This window comes from Thunnus albacares, chromosome 11 (genome assembly GCF_914725855.1).
Source record: "Thunnus albacares chromosome 11, fThuAlb1.1, whole genome shotgun sequence".
In the NCBI taxonomy this organism is placed as follows: Eukaryota; Metazoa; Chordata; class Actinopteri; order Scombriformes; family Scombridae; genus Thunnus; species Thunnus albacares.
Window position 1 is genome coordinate 16932624 of NC_058116.1, and position 20094 is coordinate 16952717.

A 20094-nucleotide genomic window follows, 5' to 3' on the forward strand; every position below is an offset into this window, starting at 1 on the left:
ATCAGGGACAATTTGTCTTAATTTTCCATTTTTCAGCAGCAGAGAGGTATGACTTCCTGCCAATGACAGCAATGACGTGCGACGAGGGGAGCCAGGTGGGTGGAGGGAGAAGAAAGAACTAGAGAGGAGTAAGAAAGAAAACACAAGAAGAGGGGATAATAGTCTGTTGGACAGAAAAGATGGAAAACCACAAAATGCGTGTGGCAGAACCAGAAAGAGGTGAGGAGAGGAGGCAAAACATCATATGGATAGCTAGTGACAGAAAACCACCAACAGCTACAATATCAAGGTTAGGCTGTCAGATGGTGTTAGCCAAATGCTTGAAATTGAGTCCGATCATGTGATCATTCTAATTCCTTCTACTATGGCTCATCGAGCACTTGTGACAACTGATTGTGTTAGAGGCTAGGCTCCAGTCAAGTGTACACGAGAGAAAGGGAGACAGTGAGAGAAGGGGGGGGGGGGGGAGTAGAGTAAAGGCGCCCGTATACTCCATCAGAACCACTTGTCGGATGATTGAACAGTTTTGAACACCTTCCCACCACCCCCCCAAGCACACACACCTTTCTAACTCTGGAATCGGGAGGGATGTGTCCGACAAATTTCTGGAATTTTCTGAAACAGACCGTCTGACATTTACACCCACTTCATGCAGCAATCGTCTGGGAGTGAGGAGGTGAGAAAGTAAGTGAGCGAGGTTTGAACTTCTCTTTCTAGCTCTTCATTTTTATTCCTTCCACAATCATTTTGGCTTTTTCGAATGTAAAACTGAGTGTTACACTATGAATGCCTTTCAGGATAAACTGAAATTGTGTGCCGGTTCTCTATATTTAGATGATTATCATGTCTCGCCCCTCTACGTGACGGCCGTCTTTTTACCCTGACAACACGTTGAGTAAACTAGATCCTTTCTTGCATAACTCGGCCTTAAAAAGGAAAAACAGGAGGAAGAGTGAAGGCGTGGGAGAGATATGGGAGGAGGAGGACATAGGAGGGATGGTCTACCAAAGAGAAAGAGAGAGAGAGAGAAGAACTGGTTTCTCCCTGCTCAGAGGACAAGGAATGAAAACCCATCTGTGTCTGCTTGAGATATCATCAGTCATAGTAGCAGTGTGTGTGTTTGTGTGTATAGTGGGGCTAAGCAATAAGACAATCTTGAAAATTATAACAAATTAAAAAAAAAAAATCCCTCAATAACAATGATTAACTGCTGAGAGTAATTTCTGATAAATGGAACTGTTTTGCAAGTCAAAGTTCTGAACAATCATCAAATCAGGCTACAGCAACAGGGTTGTGCAGCCGACACGAGTAGGCCCTGAAACAAGGAAGAAAAAAAAAAAAGACAAACAAAACCACCCACTAACAAGAACCCACAGATACACATGAAAATAAGGGACAGTTAAGAGGCTCAAATGTCTCCATGCGACAAAGAAATTGTAGCAAAGAGAAGTCACACAACTTCTGTGATCGGGAGATGGTTTGGATTTCTAATGTCTGATAAAGAGCAAATTGATATTCATTGCAGGCGAGCTGGGAAACAACAAACCTCTTCCACTATCTGAAAAAACTACCAACACCACCACCACCACCACGAGTATACAGAGCTAACAGCATGGCTGATTCAAGGACAAAACAAGCTTGTGAGAGTTCTACTTAAACAGAAGCAAGGACATTTTTCTAATTTATGTATTTTAATACATAAATCTATTTCTTTGTTAAGGCTTAAATGTTAAAGCTGCTCTGAGCATTCTGATTTGTATAGAAATCAATCTAAAGCTGAATATACCTCTGAACTTCAAATTAAGCAGCAAGTATATTGTGATAATTCTGGACATATGAAAAACATACTGTGACCATATTGTTGGCCATATTGTCCTGACCTACTCTGCAGATTGTGTCGTTAAATCACAGCACAACGCCTGACCCTAAAAGAGAACACCATCATAAACAAGTGCAACATTCAATGGTAGAAACGGTGTTTAGTTGGAGATGATTATTTACCCAAGAACAAATAAAAAGGCACATGTGCACATGCAGCACCGACATGAATCACAATACACAGAGGATGATGGGAGACGGATGAAACACATCAACCAAAAATGTTCACCTTGAACGTCATCATCAACCAGGGCATCTGAGGATATCCCCAGGCAGCATGAAGACAAGCAGAAAACAGTCCATTAACCTTGTAACACTGTAATGCAGTGATTTGCTGAATAAGTGCTTCGTTTTAGCTTTTGGAGGAAAATAAAAATGTTATTTTTTTATTTATTTTTTTTTACAGGTGAGCCCTTCTGTTACAAGCTTCAAATGATGACTTATTTCTTCCTCCGATTGAAAAACCTTCAGACTGAAATGTGAAAAGCTTGCGATTTTCACTACACCTGTACTATGTAATAACTGTTATTTTCATTATCTGTCAATACTAGGTCCTTATCTACAGGAGGTACCTTAAAAAGTAAAAAAAAAAAGCATTGAAAATGAATGAATGAGCACAGCCTGGCCTCTTCCTGTTATTGTGAGGAAAAACTGTTTGGCTTCAACTTTAAGATACAGATAGAGATACATGTTTTGTCTAGAAAACATTAGCCTGCCCTTGTTTGTTAGTCTTTAGTGCTAAAAGGATGACACACAAACGAGGTTGGGCAGGTAGGTTCTCAAATCTTCCCTGATCGCTGCAATTATTTTGAATAAATTACACACACACACCTCATATTTACTCAGTTAATGCCCTCGATATAGCCATGATAACGCACTCATCAAAATAAGGGATTTAGAAAAAAACTCCATTATATGTTGTAGTAATCATTTTCTCTGCCTTTTCAATTATTTCATTACATAGGGACACTTCGTCGTGTAAAAAGTTAAATTACTTACTTACTGTAAACACCACATATTCTCAACATTAACCAACATTCTTGGTTAACTACACTGGCTAGCAAGCTCCAGAGTTGACTGAAAATGACACTGATAATGGCTGTCAGACATTATTGATCATTTCAGGTAAAGGCAAATAATCACCCCCACAAAAAAACAAGAACGCAGTGTCATACTGCTTAATGGGGTATTTTAAAAATGGCAACTAAGGCCATCATTCACAATAGATTAACCTAATTTTCTGCAAGCCTTTGTGTGATGTTTAAAAGTCACTTAAACATGAAGGAGAAATGTATTCAGTGGTTTTCCAGATCTTATAATATCAATTCAATGCCTCCTTCCAATCTGTACTGCATCGCCACATATTACTATACAAGCTACTACATTAAGGCTGCTAGATTTGGTTTCCTATTATATTGTTAACAGCCAAACTATTATGATTAGCAGTCTACTACACTATTTGAGCTAATGTTTGTTTTCAGGCAGGAACTATGTTTTGGCTACACTCCAGGACAACCACTGACCTCAGTCACTGCTTCCTTTCAGATTCAATATGCAGAGCACAGAGCCAACAAAAAAAACATAACACCGTCCAAATATTTTAAAAATCCTCTACTCAAGAAGTTGAGAAGAATTCATTACGAGCAGTTATGTGGTAGCCAACAGGCTACACAAAAATACCCATTTCATATGTTTTTACTGTTCATTCTATCAATGTTTCTATGTATTATCAGGCTTTTTCAAAGTAATACTCATACACAATACACACTTGAACTAACGGATATGGATGTCGACGCTGTGCTCCTTCCAGTGGTCATAGAAGTGCTGTGAGTCCACATGTGAGTTTGGCACATACACCACACACACACACACACAAGGACACACGGTGATTTACACAGCAGGCCAGCGAGGCCAAACAGAGAGGAAAACACCATGCACGCTTCTCCTCTCTGATTTGACTGTACTGCCCTTAGACTTTTTTCTATCTATAACAATGCTACAAAACTATACAGACAGTTGAAAACAGTGTGTGTGTGTATGCGTTTAAGCACCTGTGAGGCTGTCAGGTCGCGTCATCCTCTCGTAAATGTCGTAACTCTGGGGTCCGTAGGGGTCGGTGTTATGGAGCATGGCACGGGGCAGAGTGGAGCTGTAGTGCTGGGGCACAGCGGTCATACTAGCCCTGACTGGAGACGATGAGTGAGTGAGACTAGGCTGCTTAGTCAGTGGAGGGTTGATGTTGTCTACCATTGTCAGAGGCGAGCCCATGCGGCCCGATGATGACCCTGCAGAAGCCTGATAGGGCGAGGTTGTACGGCTAGCGCTGCCCGATCGCGAGTTTGTGGAGCCCATGCGTCGCAGCGCAGCAGGAGAGTTTTTCTGGGTGGAGTAGGGTGAGCCGCTGCCACCGCCGCTGGTGGCGCTGGTGCGTTGAGCTGAGGGCAAGGTGGTGGAGAAGATGCTGGAGAGGGGTTTGGGTTCGGTTACAATGGGTGAGCCGTAGGCACTGCCAACTGAGGTACGCAGGGAGCCGCGGGAGGGGGACATACTGCTGGCGTAGGCCGGCGAGTGAGAGCGAGAAGGCACTGAGCTTACCCTCCGCATTGCACGGCCAGGCACTGCTGTTGTGACTGCTGGAACCTATAAGTCAAGAATAAAAAATATGGCTTAATGCATTTGTTACTTCAGTCCTTAAGGAGCAATAAAAATCCTTACCAATTATGCTGTACTTGGCTATAAATTGACTTGTACAAAGATAATGAAATGCTAAATAACACAGCATTACATAAACCATTTAATTACAGGGCATGACTTTACTCTAGGCCATATTTATTTTCTGTTTCCATCCCCCATGGAGTGTGTCACACTGCCATTTGGTTTCTCAGTGGTCTCTGTGTGCGATGTTGTATGAAGCATGATTATGTCTACGGCGCTCAGTGCACTGTCCACCTTCTGTGCCTTTAAGCATTACATTGATACCTTCGCAGAAAAACAAGTTACAGCAATTTTGGACTGTTAATTAACGACTGTTTAATTAAAATAAAATATATGCTAATGTTATTCAGAAAATTGTTCATTACAGATATGAGTGGGGTTTTTTTTTTGTTCCTGATAACAGCAATATGTTGTATGTGCAGTTGCTGGCAGTACCTGGGCTGAAGCCTGGCCCTCGGCCCTGGCATTCCTCATCAGGGTGCCTGTGCTAGGGCTGGCGCCAGGGAAGGAGTGCTGCATCCTCAGCTCACCCTTGCCCAGGTTCTGGCTGCTGAGGTAGCCGCTGCTAGCATCCTGGTAGCCGCTGTCCGAGTATGAGTTCATCTGAGTTGAGCTACGCGAATTCCCTGCGGACCCTGACAGAGAATGGAAGAAAAAGACAAAAATGAAATGGAGAGAGAGGAGAGGGAATGGTTAGAAGAGCAGGAGATAGACACACCATAAATGGTTTCATAATAGACATGACCTTTACCTAGACAGCATTACTAATGACAAATGGCACAGCGGGAGGATAACTGTTCTTTCACCCTATGATTCAGTGTATCCATGGTACATCACTCAGCCTTTTATAAGCTGTGATCAGTTATATTACTGTCGCTCAAAGTAACAAGTTTCAGTATGAAATGACAACGGTGAAAGATGAAAAAGACTTTCTGTATCATCAAAAGAGAACAAAAGACACAGTGCTGACAATGACCCTGATGAAAACCTATGTGGGTCGCAACATGGTCATTTTAAATACACCTGAAATATCCAGCACCTGTATGTGACTACCACAAAGACCCAGCAGTGCTTCTACTCCATTGTCTTCATGTAAAGACATATAGAAGTAGTGGGACAATGCTGAGGCAAGAAAAAGAGGATGTGAGTTTGAGAAAATAGGAGTGCAGAAGATAGAGAGAAGGCAATAACAGACCCTCACTTTCATGGAGGGAGGACTGCTCCGGGGAGTACAGAGACACCTGCTCTGACTCAGTCCTGATGCGGTAGCTGGACGACTGGGAGCTGTCAGTCACCCGTGACTTGGTGTCCCCTGGGGCAGCGGCATCTGGGAAGAAACCGCAGAGCGGGGAGTCAGACAGGAAGGAAGAGCTCTGTGTCAGAAACTATTACAGAGTTTTGGCAATGGATTGGAAGATTCCAACAGTCATTAAAGCAGTCAACAATATTTGGAGTTGAGAGGAAACAATAACATAATCATTTCTGCAACATTAGTTTCATGCTTGTGTACAGTTGGAGTCATTACATTTAATGCCCTGCTAATTTGTGCAGGCGAAATTGGGTAGCATTTCACTTCAAAGTGATGAAAACTGTGTATACAGCCATTCCCCAAATAGTTTCACTGTTCTAGCTTTTCCCTACATCTCTGTCTCTTCATGCATGACAACAACCTGTGTGGCAAACAGGAAATGGAATTAGCCCTCTAATGTCCCCGCGCACAATGTTATGTTTCACCATAATCACAATCGAGTTGAGCGTGACCAGTGTCAATGGGTTACTCTGCAATCGCTAGAACAATAGGCAGCAAGCGGAGGGGAACAGGGAGGCAAACATTGGCAGCCAGGGTCTGTCAAATCCTGCCTGGCTAGCTGGTGTGTGAATGAGAGTTGAATCCCATGAAGCTTGTTGTCCAAGCTGACCTGTTGCATAAATCTGTTGACACAGAGGCCTAGTGTGTTTGACAGCATCATGTGATCCCACCGCTGGCCCTCTAAGGGCATTTGCCCATTTATAAATGGGATTCACTCAAGCCAGGTTCAAATGGGGTCCAGTTGTCAGAATACACATTTGGCAGGGCCTGCTGTAAGAAGGTCCGTCTCCTCTCTCTTCCTCAACCTCTCCACCTTGACTTTAAGTTTCAGTTTAGTCTCGCTTTCCTGCTCACCCACTCACTCTCTCTTTTGCACTTCTCTTTCTTTGCCTGTATCTTTAACAAAATATCCATCCTTTTGTTACAGTTGAGGAGCAAAAGGGCAAAGGACTTGTACGCTGGGTAAGGGTGACACATGGAGCGAGAAAGATCACATAAAAGATCACATTTAAAATTATTAAAATTTTATTTCAAGCATTTCCATGTCCCTCTACACCAGAGTAATGACATCACTCAGCAAGTATTTTGTCTCCTTCCATTCTGGCTGTGACTTCTACGTCTGGCACACAGTGTGTCGTTTTAGACCACAGTAATTTATAATGAGCCTTGACCCTGTTTGATAAATGAGATGCCAAAAAGCCAGAACGGAGGAGGAGGACGAAGAGAGAGAGAGACGGAACCCCCTTTTCACTCACTGAAGATGAAACATTGCTGGCTGCAAATATGAGTGTATGGCAGGGGTTTCTGGCATTCACATTTAAGTCTCCCATACGCAAAACAATTCCATGTCGACTGTTTTCACACATGACATGATCGTTCTGGATAGACACGAGAGAAGAAGAGAGTTGTCAGTCCTCACATGGATTATCTCAGTGATACATGTTTAAACTTATTTTGTAGATGAATTTATATCTCCAAAGCTTGCCGCTGCTTTGGTAACCCCACTAGTAGTGGTCTAAGCACCTTGTAGCCCCCAAATACATGTTCTTATCTATTACTAATGTATTGGATAAAACTATAGAATACACAGTCAAGCAGAAACCATACAGGCAATCAGCTTGTCTGTGTCCCATAAGAATTGAATTTCTGTTTCTCTCATATAGATTACCAAAGTGGCTTTTATTAAAAATAACTGGGCGTTGTATTTTGTACATGACGCTAACATGTAAGACATATTGACCGAGAGAATGTCTGTGAGGTATCTGAAAAAGAAAGATAGAGAGAGAGGAAGTAGCTGAACGAAAAGAGAAGAAACAGAGAGAAAGCTTTTATTCCGGGGTTTTTTTTTGTCCTCTACTTGCAGTGGACATGAGGTGTGACTGCATTGACATTTCCTGCGGCTAAAAGGCTTGTTTCCACAGTAACACTTCCATCCCAAACTCTCAGACGGTGGCGACATACGGTGGCTCATGAGGCCAATAAACCTCGCAGATAAACACGGCCCATTACACTCTGTGCCACACATTTAGACTTTAATTCGTTTAGATTGGGAAAAAGTACATTACCGCATCTGACTATCATTAGTCATCTACAGCACAATGAGAAATCAATACAAAGCAAAACGGCAAAATGCATTCAGCAAGGAAATGGGGAGTGGGCAGCAAATGAGAAAACTGTGTAGTATTAATATTCCCAGTGCATATGTACAACCCCCCATAGGCTTCTCTGACAGGATCGACAATAAAAGATTAATGACCATTGCAGAAATTTACTAAGTTCCACTATGCAATTAATAAGCCATGAAAAACATTAGTAAACTCAATTCATTATCTTTTCTCTCTTGAAGAGCTTTCAGGGATGTGAGATAAACAAACAGAGACCAAAGGGCTCTGAGTGAAATACTTCTGCTCTCAATCACTGATGGTGTTGTGTCTGACTGGGCAGAAATGCTTAGATAAATATTAGAACAAGAAAACGCCTCAGGCTGTCAATTACTGTAAGCTTGGTTGAAAAAGCTCATGTTAGCAATGATTACTGCGGAAATCTAAAGCATGCCTGTAGTGCACTTCAGACATACACACACCTCATAAAAAAGATACACATACACTCAATCCTCTCTGCCAATATTAAATAAGAATCTAAAAAGCACTTGAATGTTCTGCATTACAGATGCTACATGGGTCAGTATTTTATCACTGTGATACTGAGCAGAACTACTCCACTAATAGTTGATGTGAGCCTTATAAGGTAAACCTAAGATATACAAGGAGATGGGTATTTATGTCTGGCAGTGATTACTGACCACTGACTAGAGGTCTCAATAACTCCAGGAGCCACAGCTTGTTTCAAACCTGTAAGCAGGTAACCTAAATAAGTGTGTTTTAGTATTTAATGGTGTCCACAGCAACAAGTGTTTGATGAAAGTAGGTGGCCATGTGACCCAATGCATTACACTAAAACTCTACGGTGCGAACAGTAGGTTGTTCTTCTACATCAATTGTCTGACAAAAACTGTGGCGTGCATTATTTTCAGGTTATTTTAGGTCTAGTTACAGGGTGAGATGGACGGCATGTTTTCCTGAAGACACTTATCAATGAGTGTAGAGGACACCGAATGTGGTTCGAATGCATGCAAGATATGCGATCATTTTAGTGCTTGTGTTAACATACCTGCAGTTCTCCAAGGCAAGGACTTCTCAGATGAGCTGTACAAAGAAAAACAGGAGATAAAAGAGTGAATATAGGCACTGGAGACCAGGGACAACACACTGAATGACATGAGTGAAATGATCTGATGAGACGCCTTGGGGCCTCATATACTCTTTCCTTGGGATTTTCAGGTCAGGGTCACTGTGTTTGAGATAAAACAGCTAAAGGTTCAGAGTATAGCACCTCGGTAAAGATTTAATGTTTGAAACTCGGATGTAAAGCCCATTCCTGTCAACTGTGTTTATCAAGACCTAAAGGTGCCCTTGGTGACAGCTAGTATTCTGTTTGAGGACCCGTCAGCACTGACAACAAAGATATAGATGAGGGACTGGAAGCTGTTTTTCACCTGCAGCTTTAGTAAACATGCTAAGTCAAAAAGTACAAACGGCCAGGGGATGGATCCATTTTGATGGGAGCTGAAACCCCCTGATGGGAGGCAAGCTCCTAGAGATAAATCGGTAGTGATCATACAGTGCACTGACACACACTGTGTACAGGCTCGCATCATCCTGACACCCTGACATAATCCTGAAATGCATGCCATTGTATATTCCAGAACAGAGAGAAACTCAGACACGCACTCAGTCTTCAGAGAATAATGTGGGACAATAATGGTCCACATGGAGAACAATCATACTTTGTGACTATTACTCAGCCACATCACTGAGGATACCAGACTTTTCCATTGTTTTGGGTGTAGTTGCGCCGAGCCATGCTGGGAGCACTTGAGTCGAGCTGGCACGCTACGAATATTTCTCCATTACACAGCACGGCAAGGTAAAAGAAGCTGTTTACCTGTTGGAAGTGTGCTGGTTTGCAGAAAATGCAGTAAGAGCCTGCTATTCATCAAACACCATCATCACTGTGGCTGTTTCTGCTTGTACTATTCCTCCTAGAATCGTTTCTAACTGATTCACTGAAAAAGTAGCTCCAAATATCTCCATATCATGTTGTCTCAACCTGTTTTAATTGTGGAATAGCATCGCTAACGAAGCTCTGCTAATTTGGTTATAAACACATTTCATTTCCTATAAATTCTTCACAATAAGTCATGTTATTTAGTCATTAAAAAGCTTTTAATATGAAGCCACAAAAGCAAGGTTTTCATCAGTGTTAACTTAACACAGCTCTGATACAGCTGAAAGGGATCAGGAACAGTGAAATAAAGCAGATATCTGAAAGTATAAATAGGAACACAGGAGAGAAACTACAATAGTACTGGGAGCTTAACAGAGACTTTAAAAAACAGCTTTTTCTCTGGTCTCCAGCACAGACATGAGATGAGTCTGTAACACACCGCTTGTTTGAGAGGGAGAAGGGGGTTGTCACGAGTTGGCCACGGTTGGACTTGCCAGCGAGCAGGACCGTAGCAGCATGGCTTGCCACGGTTATCCCCTGCTGTGAAGCTGTAGTGGAGAAGTGTTTTATCGCGGGCTGGCTTGGCTCAGCGTGCCTAAGGCGGACTGACTCGGCTAATGGCAGAACCCTATAAGTGACAGTATGTAGTGATTGATGATGAATGGTCCTGGATCAGTGGACAAAGGATGATACCTCATGGCAAGCTCAGAGATGGAAAGCACAACACCAAGTGCCCACTAGACTATGGCACAAATTAATTTTTTCAGAATTTTCAGAATATGCATATAGTCACCACCTTTTAATTGTCCTACTGCACTCTTGTTCTCATGTCTGGGACCTCACAATCACTATTAAACATGCCTTATATTTTTATTTTGCAGTTTTCTAGCGTGCTACCCGATGTCGTGTGAATTAACATGTGAGGATGTTTATTCTGGTCAGGATATGTGAGATTGCTTACCATCCCTGACAGCAAGAATGCTACAAGGAAGTTCCAGCAGTCAGCTGCAGTTTTACTGGTGAAGTACACCATCTCACCAAATAGGAGAGCAGGCTGTGGGAGTTACTGTCATTCCCGGCCTTCCTCCATGATGAGAAAACAGGTCAACTGTGGCGAATGTATGCCTAGACCAAACCTTCACAACAGGAACCTTACGGTGTACGCGAAGTGACTGTCGGCAAAATCCACACTCATCCACTGTCTATGGGAAGCGACTGCACAACTCACTCACTGCACAAAGCATGCTGGTATACCTGGTGATGTGGAACAAGCTGGTGGTACGACGAGAGGGCAGTACAAACTCAAAAATTTGAACGGTGTTCACATCAAGACAGCCAAACTGTAGCACCGGCGACTTTCTCATGAGCTGTGTGCACCAGCTGTGTAACTGGCAGGGCAGGGCGGACGTTTATACGAATTGGTCGCGTACATAGGGGCTGCACAGTAATAGATATTCCTGCAATCAAGGCGTTGACGTATACAGGAGGCATTGTAAAACGTGGGGAGGAAATTTTCCTCTTCATCCTGATACATGGTTAAAAGTTTTACTTTAAATGAACTGCTCAATCATTCAGTTTAATAGATCATTTCTTGTTAGTCTCTCTTTACTCAGGGTTTCACCAATACTTTCTTTACGGTCTGTTGCCCAAGTTAAATCATGAAAAAAGAAATAAACAGTTTTTTGGGAGACAAACTACAAACCATTTTCTTTCTTTCATCCTACCGTAGAATGCTTAAAAAAATGCAACTTAAATTATAATTAAAACTGAAACAAACTGAAAACTAAATTATGACTTGTCATTTTCAGAAAATAAAAAACTTTAACTGTAAATATACCTTCACAGCTTACCAAAACTGTATAACTGAATATATATATTATTAAAAAAAAGGAAAATTACCATAATCTTGCAGCATATGCACTGCACTCAAGTGATTATAGCTAAGGCCTCTGCAGAAAGTTAAGTGCAGAACAGACATGCGATGCGAGACACATCTTGATCTTAATAGTCACCTAATAATTTCAACTTATGTAAGTACCTATGAAAATACTTTTTGACTGGAAGGAAAGTACTTTCTCTGAGCCATTTTTCTAGGGCTAATTATTATGACAAACCGAAGCCAAGTAGGTGACCTCAGAGCGATGTTCCCGCCCTTTTCTTTTTACTCTTCTCTAATTACTGGTCATTACTATCAAGCACCTGATGTTGCAACTGCTGTCATTTTTTCCATCTAAGGTGACACTCAATGTGCTTTAAGAAGTGAAACTCTCAGAATTTTAATAAGCACGCAGGCAATTAAAAAGAGGAAGTTGGGGGAGTTGTGCTCCACTGAACCGTGGCAGATGAAGTGGAAGAATGGCTGCCATAATGATGATGCACCATGCGTGCTGCATGCCGACTGGCTGGCTATCTAGCTGGCAGGGCAAAGCCACTGTAAAACTGCTGATGCTGATAAACAACAGGCCTAACCCTGAAAGGAAACTTTATTTCCCATCATTCTCTTTGGCAAGTAAGAGACTGGCTGGGTAGGTGGGTTGCATCTTTGCCAGAGGTCAAGTTTCATGACCATCCTCTGTATGCCTGTAGAAAAGCAGGGGGTGGTCAACTCCAGAGGTGTCAGGCAATGTAATGACTCCCATCAGAACCCTAAAGTGTGCTGTTGTCCTGCTGAGCTATTGAGTCAAGTAGTGTGACCTCAACGGTTAAAGCTGATCTCCATTCACACACAAATGTCCATTGACAGCCATTTCATTTGTCCTTGCCTGGCTTTAAAAAAGGTGTGTAAATGGTGTTGCAAGTTTTCTTTACAGGGTCCCTGGGAGGTGCTGAAAGGCTACCAGCCCCCCAGAGGGAAAAGTGAATCAGTTTACATGTACTTTAAAAATGTGATTAAATCTTTCGGCAGTAATTTCTGAAATTTCATGTAGGGAAAGTTGGTGGGAGAGTTTATTAAAGTATCATTATAACCTGATTATTGAGCCATTATTCAACCTTTACTTTTGCTTCTGGGACTTGTTTTTTTTAAGTGTGGCTATTTGCAACTGAAATTGTATATGTGGAAACAGTGAAGCAAGGTGAAAGGAAAGTACTTAATTACTTATAGTTGTTAACTGCTTTTACTCACCAATTAAGCAAATTTACAAAGCAAAGAGGAGCAGATTAAAAAAGAAAGGCTTCTTACTAAAATGTTATAAAATGAATTAATAAAGCAGGAAAATAACAAAAAGTCTGTGTAGCCGCATTATGAAAAAAAAAAAAAATTGAAGGGTTAGACTCAGTATTGGCCCGCCATTCAACATCATGAGAATGATGTTGCTTAGTATAATAGAGAGCTACACAGACAGTGAAGTGTAATTGGCCGTTGTTAACTTTTATAATAACCTGATGCAATGACCTTATGAAGGCAGAATATCACATCAAGGATCATAAAAATAATAGTAACAACAAGAAGCCTTGAAATGATGTCAGTGAATTATATTATTATGGCTAATTGAAAATGGTTTTGGCAGTTGCGTTTTTATCCCTGACAGCGTCATATTCAATATTTACTGGCATTTTGGCTTTTGGCCTGTTTGAACCACCAACCTCTATGAAAAATACCGATGTTGAGGTGCCACTCAAATTGTTAAATTTTTTGTCATGAGCAACCAGGGCAACTACGGGAAAGCAAGTATGTCGCTTGGATCTCAAAACACGATCTTTGGCATGGTTGGATGCACTAAAATTGGGGTCTAAAATACAGTACTTTTAAAAAGAGGAAATGAAAGTAAATAGTCTGGCTGTGTATATTTTCAGAGAGCTGTTGACCGGACCTTTTTGGTAGTACTTGAAGCTGCTCTATACCTGTACCTTTCTGAAAAGGGAGAAAGGGGAAATGGACACTCTTACTCCTGAGTACTGCAATCTGCTGGTAGTAGGTGGGTGTTTTTTTTCCCGTAGGTATGCAGGCTAGAGTGCAAGAATGCATCATGTAAGGGCAAAGAGCTTATTATCACAAAGCCAGAAAAAAGATCAAACAGAGCCATTACAGCCCCTATTGAGACTAAGTGTCATATATCCAGATATATCCCAATTATATCACGGTTCATTTAAGAGTTAATGTGCCTCAAACCTGGCTTCAGACTGCATATCAGGTGACCATTTATGAACAATATGCAAATAACAATTCCATTTCTTTAGACATGAGCCCATGCACTGAAGAAACAGTGTACGTATGCATATGTGGAGTTGGTCAGATTTTCGAAAAATGGCTCTACATAAAACATTTAGGTACTTTCCTGTCAGTGGAAACATTTTAAATATTGCAAGGAGGAAAAGTAAAAGAAGAAACAGACATTCTGGGATGATTAGATGACGTACTCAACAGGACCTTTCACCTCTAGAATGTTATCAGTACCTTTTACTGCGCTGTATATGGAAAAGCACTCAATAATAATCCAGTGTGCGACGTTGGTGGAAAAAAAATACACAATTTAAATGCCGTTCAACTACCTTACTGCCAGAGCGTGCTGTCATATCACTGTGTTCAGGAAAAAAAAAAAAAAAAAATCAATACCTTCACAGCCACCAAAAAATTGGACAAAGCTTCCACACATCATTCTCACAGCACTAACATGTAGTCAAATGTTTCCATTACCACATTCGAATATGTGAATAATGTTCAATGTTACAAAAAATACTTTAAAACCAACTAACTACAACTTAAAGTGACACTTCTTGTAAAAAAAGAAGATATACAAATCAATATAACATGTATTTTCTTTTACGTAATCTCATTTTTTTTGTAGATGATACTGTTATTCTGCTGCTAATCTTAAAATTGCATTAGGTGTCATACTCCTTGAAAAGCATCAGTAAAATTATTGATTTTTTACAACTGTTATTAGTCAGTGTTAATGAAAATTCTGTGTATCGCTGCATCGCTACATCATCTGTATCTTTGACAAATGGCACTGGGGCAAACCATCAGGTCATGTTATTATATAAGACTGGTGTCCAACCTTCTTCACAGCAGGCCTGTGAAGCCCATCGGGATGTTGTATGTGGCATTGAGCTGTACGAATGAACTTCTTTATGTCTGAGCCACAGCAGATAGGACAGAATGTGTGGTCACTGAGGTGTGATGATCAAAAAAGCCTCGAGTCTCAGCTGATGAAGCGAGAATGAGTTCCCAGAACAAACTCTAAAAAGCTGCTCCACACTGACAGTAGCGCTTCAGTGAGCGTACGACACCCCGGTATCATGCACATTCACAAACATGTATGCTGTCACTGATAAACATTGGCTCATTATTTTCCCTACGAACTCAGCTGTATTCAATTTTAATTTCTGCTCACCTTAAGGGTGACTTGAGTCAATTAGCAGGACTAAATCCAGCACATTTAATTTGCTAAATGATGTGACCACGATTGGCTTAGATAACACTGGAACAATTCTTTCCATTTCAAACTATATAGACATAATAGACAGGAGGAGAAGATGATTAGGTTTACAGTCCAATCAGATGAGAGCACGCTGGGTTGCTTCATCACTATGCCATAAGGTTACACTATAGAATATGGCCACCGCTGTGAGGGATGAAAAAGCCATGTGTTGGATTGTGGCTGTGTGTGTCCATCTTCTCATTACCTGCTGCTACCAGCGCCTGGCGACTCGGCCCCGAGTCTGCATCTTTCCAGCTGATTGGCCACAATCTGTCTCTCCACTTCCAGCTCTCTGGTTAGCCGTTCAAACTGGAGCTCCTGCACATAAACACGATAAAAACAAACAAACAAACAAAAAAAAAGACAAAGGACTGAAGGTCAGAAATACATTCTCATCAGAGTGAGCTTTACATACTTATATTGACATATACAACAAATGTGAAGTCAATATGAGGGAGGCAGGATGACAGTTTGACAGCCTGCTCCAACAGCGCTGTACTTCATCATGGCATGTTGGTTAATGATGACACAAAAATAGAAGCTTAAGGCACTGCAAATGAGCTAAGTCCAAAAGAAAAATGTTTTCTAATGAGTGGCTTAAAAACAGAGACCATGTATATCCCAATACACAAACTGACGTGTAGACACACATTCACACAGGCTATACAGTACTGCCATTTCATCCAGCCCACACAGAGATAAGCACCACTTCAGTGGGTGATATTTAGCCTTGGTGGCACTGTTCCTATGGGAGTCGGAGAAATCAGCATTTGACTAATTATCTAGTCTGAGCGAGGCTATTACTTGCACAGCTCTCTAGCTCCAAGCACTGCATTATGACACTCATAAGACACACACAGGGTCTTTTATACACAGAAAAATCATTGCATGCGTGCACACACACACACACAAATTTGCATGCCTTAGAAATACCATTTTTGTCATCCTAAACGCCACCTTGCCAGTGCAAAGAGTTATCTGCAGCCCACCACTAACACTTGTGTATTACCTGCAAAAAGGCCTCACTCACCATTACACTATGTGCACACAGCAGGTTCCTCGCCTTGCTATCCTTAGCTGCCCCATGTAATGTCGATTACCGCAGTCAATTACACTCACAGCTAGCTGCATACACACACAGACCAGCTCTTAGGTTCTTTTGTGATCTGTCTGAGGAAGTTCAGTCACTCTACAGCACTTGGACCAGCCTACTTTTCACACCAATGTTCTCTGAGGGTGCACTGAGATTTCTCTCTGCACTGTAGACATGCTCTACTCACCCCTCCCCCAAACTGCTGCTTTATACCCTCCACTACTCTCCTCTCCTTCACCTCAGTTGTAGATATGTGGAGCTTGACTGCAGTCAGCAGGATCATGAAAGAGGGAAAAATGCAAAGCCCTGTTTTCTTGTTGATAATGGCTAGGATACCAAAGCCACGCCATTGGCAAGCGCAACTAGATCTTGCATATGGCACGAATAAGATAAGAGAGACCTTTCTTTATCCCGAAGGAAATTTTTGTGCCAAGGATGCTTCATATACATGGGGAAATAAATATATTCATAGTATAAATATACTAAAGGAAAGCATGGTGCAGTAACATGTATTGTTTACCTTCGTTACAAGTTGGAGGTGTGTTGTTTCGCCTAAACCGCAGTAAGACCCTGCAGCTCACTCGGGATGCTTCCCCAAGTAATATTCTTTTTTTGCAATATTCAAAACCACTCCACCGACAGAGGCGTGAAGAATAGGTCCACATCTTGTTGTGTAGATCAGATTTATTGAACAATAGTGCTGCTAACAAAGGACCGCTACTCTGTATGACAAATGCGATGCATTTCTTGTAGCTGCTTCACAATAAAGCCTCCCAGGAGTTCATCAGCTTTCGGTGTGAAGCTGCAGCTGGAAGTATTTAGCTTGCAATAGCAGCAACTTAGCACAGCAAATACAAATCCAATATGGCTGTGGTGAGGCTGATATCTAATATGAAGGTGAAACACTCGAAATCGCAGACATTCTGTCACAAGCTTCAACAACAACGATGCTTTCTCTCGCCACACAGACGTGTAACTATACCAGGGAAAACTTAGCATTAAAGATGTATGTATCATGATATATGCTATTTCTGTGGAATATTTTATGCCATGTCTTAAAATATATTTGGTGGAACAAAACAGTCATTATCTACTGTTGAATTTTCACTTATTGTTTGATGTTTGGTGTTCATATAACTTTAATCCTTCAACTATTGGCTTTTTGAGGTGCCCCTTCCGAACACTTGAGAAAGCAGCATAATCCCCCTGTGTACCAAAAAAGATTGAACACATTATATTTCATCTTTCAGATCATTATCCTAATCATTTTATCGCCCAGCACAGGCCAGAGTTATGAGGCAGACTCTCCAGGAAATGGTAGGGGTCATCCAAATGTCCGCTTACTCGTGATACAATACAAACCCGCGAGGAATGAGAGTGCAGATACAGCTTTAAAGACAGGACAGAGAAAGAGCAGCCACAACCTTGATTTACTTGGAGAAAAAAAAAAAACAAGCCCACAATCCTCTGAGCCCACAATGTGTGTGACACATAACTCCTGCTGGGAGACTCAGCTCCATTACAATTGCCAATTTCAACCTTTCATTCCAACCAATCATTCTTCTTTCCGGTCTTGAGAGAGGAACAGATAAGACACTATGAACAGTCAAAATACTTTGTATTGAAATGTATTCTGTCACAAGGTATATGCAGATCATAGGAAGAAGGACATATTCAATTAATGGGCTGCTTGCGACACAGCATTCATTTTAAGAAACTGGTTGTTGTAAAACATACATTTTTTTTGCTATACATCTTTAGATCTGAACTCTTGATCTGGCATATATTCAACCAAGTCCTCAAAGAAACAAACACAGAGCCTGAAGGTCACTACCAATATTAACTGTTCTCTCACTAAGCCCCATGACTGAACCTTACTACGTGATGCAATGTGGCAGTGCTAGTTGGATGACTTTTTCCCACAAGAGGAAGTCAGCAAGACTGAACTATTAGGACAACATTTCTACACACACACACATACACACACACACACAAAGAAGCCAGAAACTAATATGCGCTTAAAGCGCTGTGGTAATAAGATGACTTAACAAAGTAAACTAGGGATAAGAGTCAAGGTAGACAAAGAGAAGAGAAAAGAAATGATTCAAATACAGTCTCACTACTTCTTGATGCAAGTCTGGAATCATTCCATTGTGAGAGTTTGCCACCAGTGTGCAAGAGAGGGGTAAAATCCACATGGACACACGCAGATAAAAGAGGGAGGAAAGAGAAAATTTGAACATTCAAATATTTAAACACAGTTCTCTCCCACTAGATATGCTAGTACAGAGGCACTAGGCCATTGGCTGATTTGAAACAGTGATATAGAGAAGTGTAAACAGTACTAATACAGTATAAACTAGAGATGCGCTGATCCACTTTTTTTCATTTCCGATCTGATACCGGTACCTGAAATTGGATATCTGCCGATACTGATACTGATACCAGAGCTCTTTTTTCTTGAATATTATTATCATTATTGTTGTGGTTGGTATTATGTATAAGGTTACATGAGGCTGTAGTAGACCACACAGCACTTCTTATTAAAAACATATACAAAAATACATTAAAATTAAATGTATTCAAAAGCAATATTTGCCATGGGTGTGGAGTGTGACTTTAAAGAAAAATCCAATCATTTCTACTGCGGAGTTATACTGACCCAAAACAGCATGCAGACAGAAATTGAGATTAAAAACAAATGAATTTATTATAAGCGAAAACACAAGAACAGATTTAAAACACAGGTCAAAAGTCTCTTAGAAGAAATAAAACATCACTAAAGAAAAAATGTCTCCGTGTTAAAGGAGTCCAGTGTCCAGTACACCTAAGAGCAGTCTTCCTGCTTTAACTTTGGCTACAACACGCGAGAGGTCTTGAGTCCCCGGCTGCCTCGTAGTGTCAGATTCAGATTCATCTGTCACAGTCTCCTACCGCATCCAGAGTTTATATGATGTAAGGTGGAATGGTCCAGATATATTGACTAACAGGGGTGAGCCAAAATAATCTGTTAACTAAATACACTGCAAACAAAATAAACAAAATATCCATGCGAATAAACCAAACGTATCAAACAAAAAGCAGAAGGAAATAACCATAAAGGAAGGGCTCTTTCATTTTCAGTGTATAGCTTCAATCTATTTCTCTGCTGCCTTCAGAGTTACTGTATGGACCCGTGCCACCTCGTCACGTGCAACAGTTCAAAAGGAAATATGAAAGCGGGACTTAATTGAAGGAGGGATGAAGCGCACATTCACCCCTCCGCTTTCCCATGAAGCGTGTCCCTTTTTCCTGCGGCGGCCTGCGGGTGCAGCGTGCTGTGTGTGGTGAGCTGTGTCTCCTTCCCACTGACTCACTCGCGGTTCCTGTGGGGTGTCAGCTGTACTCCTAGTTTTTACACTCTCTGTATTCTGGACCAGGCCGTAGGCTGGCATCTTCCCTTCGTTCTTCGGTTGTGTTCTGTGCACACTAAGTCTCTTCTACGCTGATCTGTCACGGCGTCTGTGAGCTCTGCTACTCTCCCAGTTGGCCAAAACATCAGACTATGGAATCTGGATTGGTACATGGATCGGTAATGTCAATCCGATATCCGATGAGTGAATTACGTC

General features: G+C 41.4%; 1 protein-coding gene across 3 annotated transcripts in view; it reads right to left on the minus strand.

The window, feature by feature from the left end:
- The window catches only part of pkp4 (plakophilin 4), an 83647-nt gene that overhangs the window by 29315 nt on the left and 34238 nt on the right, over positions 1–20094 (minus strand). For 2 of the 3 annotated variants that reach the window (XM_044365156.1, XM_044365159.1), the window contains 5 exons: positions 15599–15711; positions 9074–9108; positions 5789–5920; positions 5029–5228; positions 3930–4518 (listed from right to left, as the gene is read on the minus strand). In XM_044365156.1, the coding sequence (XP_044221091.1) occupies positions 3930–4518; positions 5029–5228; positions 5789–5920; positions 9074–9108; positions 15599–15711 (1069 nt within the window). The remainder of the gene's footprint in view (positions 1–3929; positions 4519–5028; positions 5229–5788; positions 5921–9073; positions 9109–15598; positions 15712–20094) is intronic. The other variant, XM_044365158.1, reaches the window with a different exon arrangement.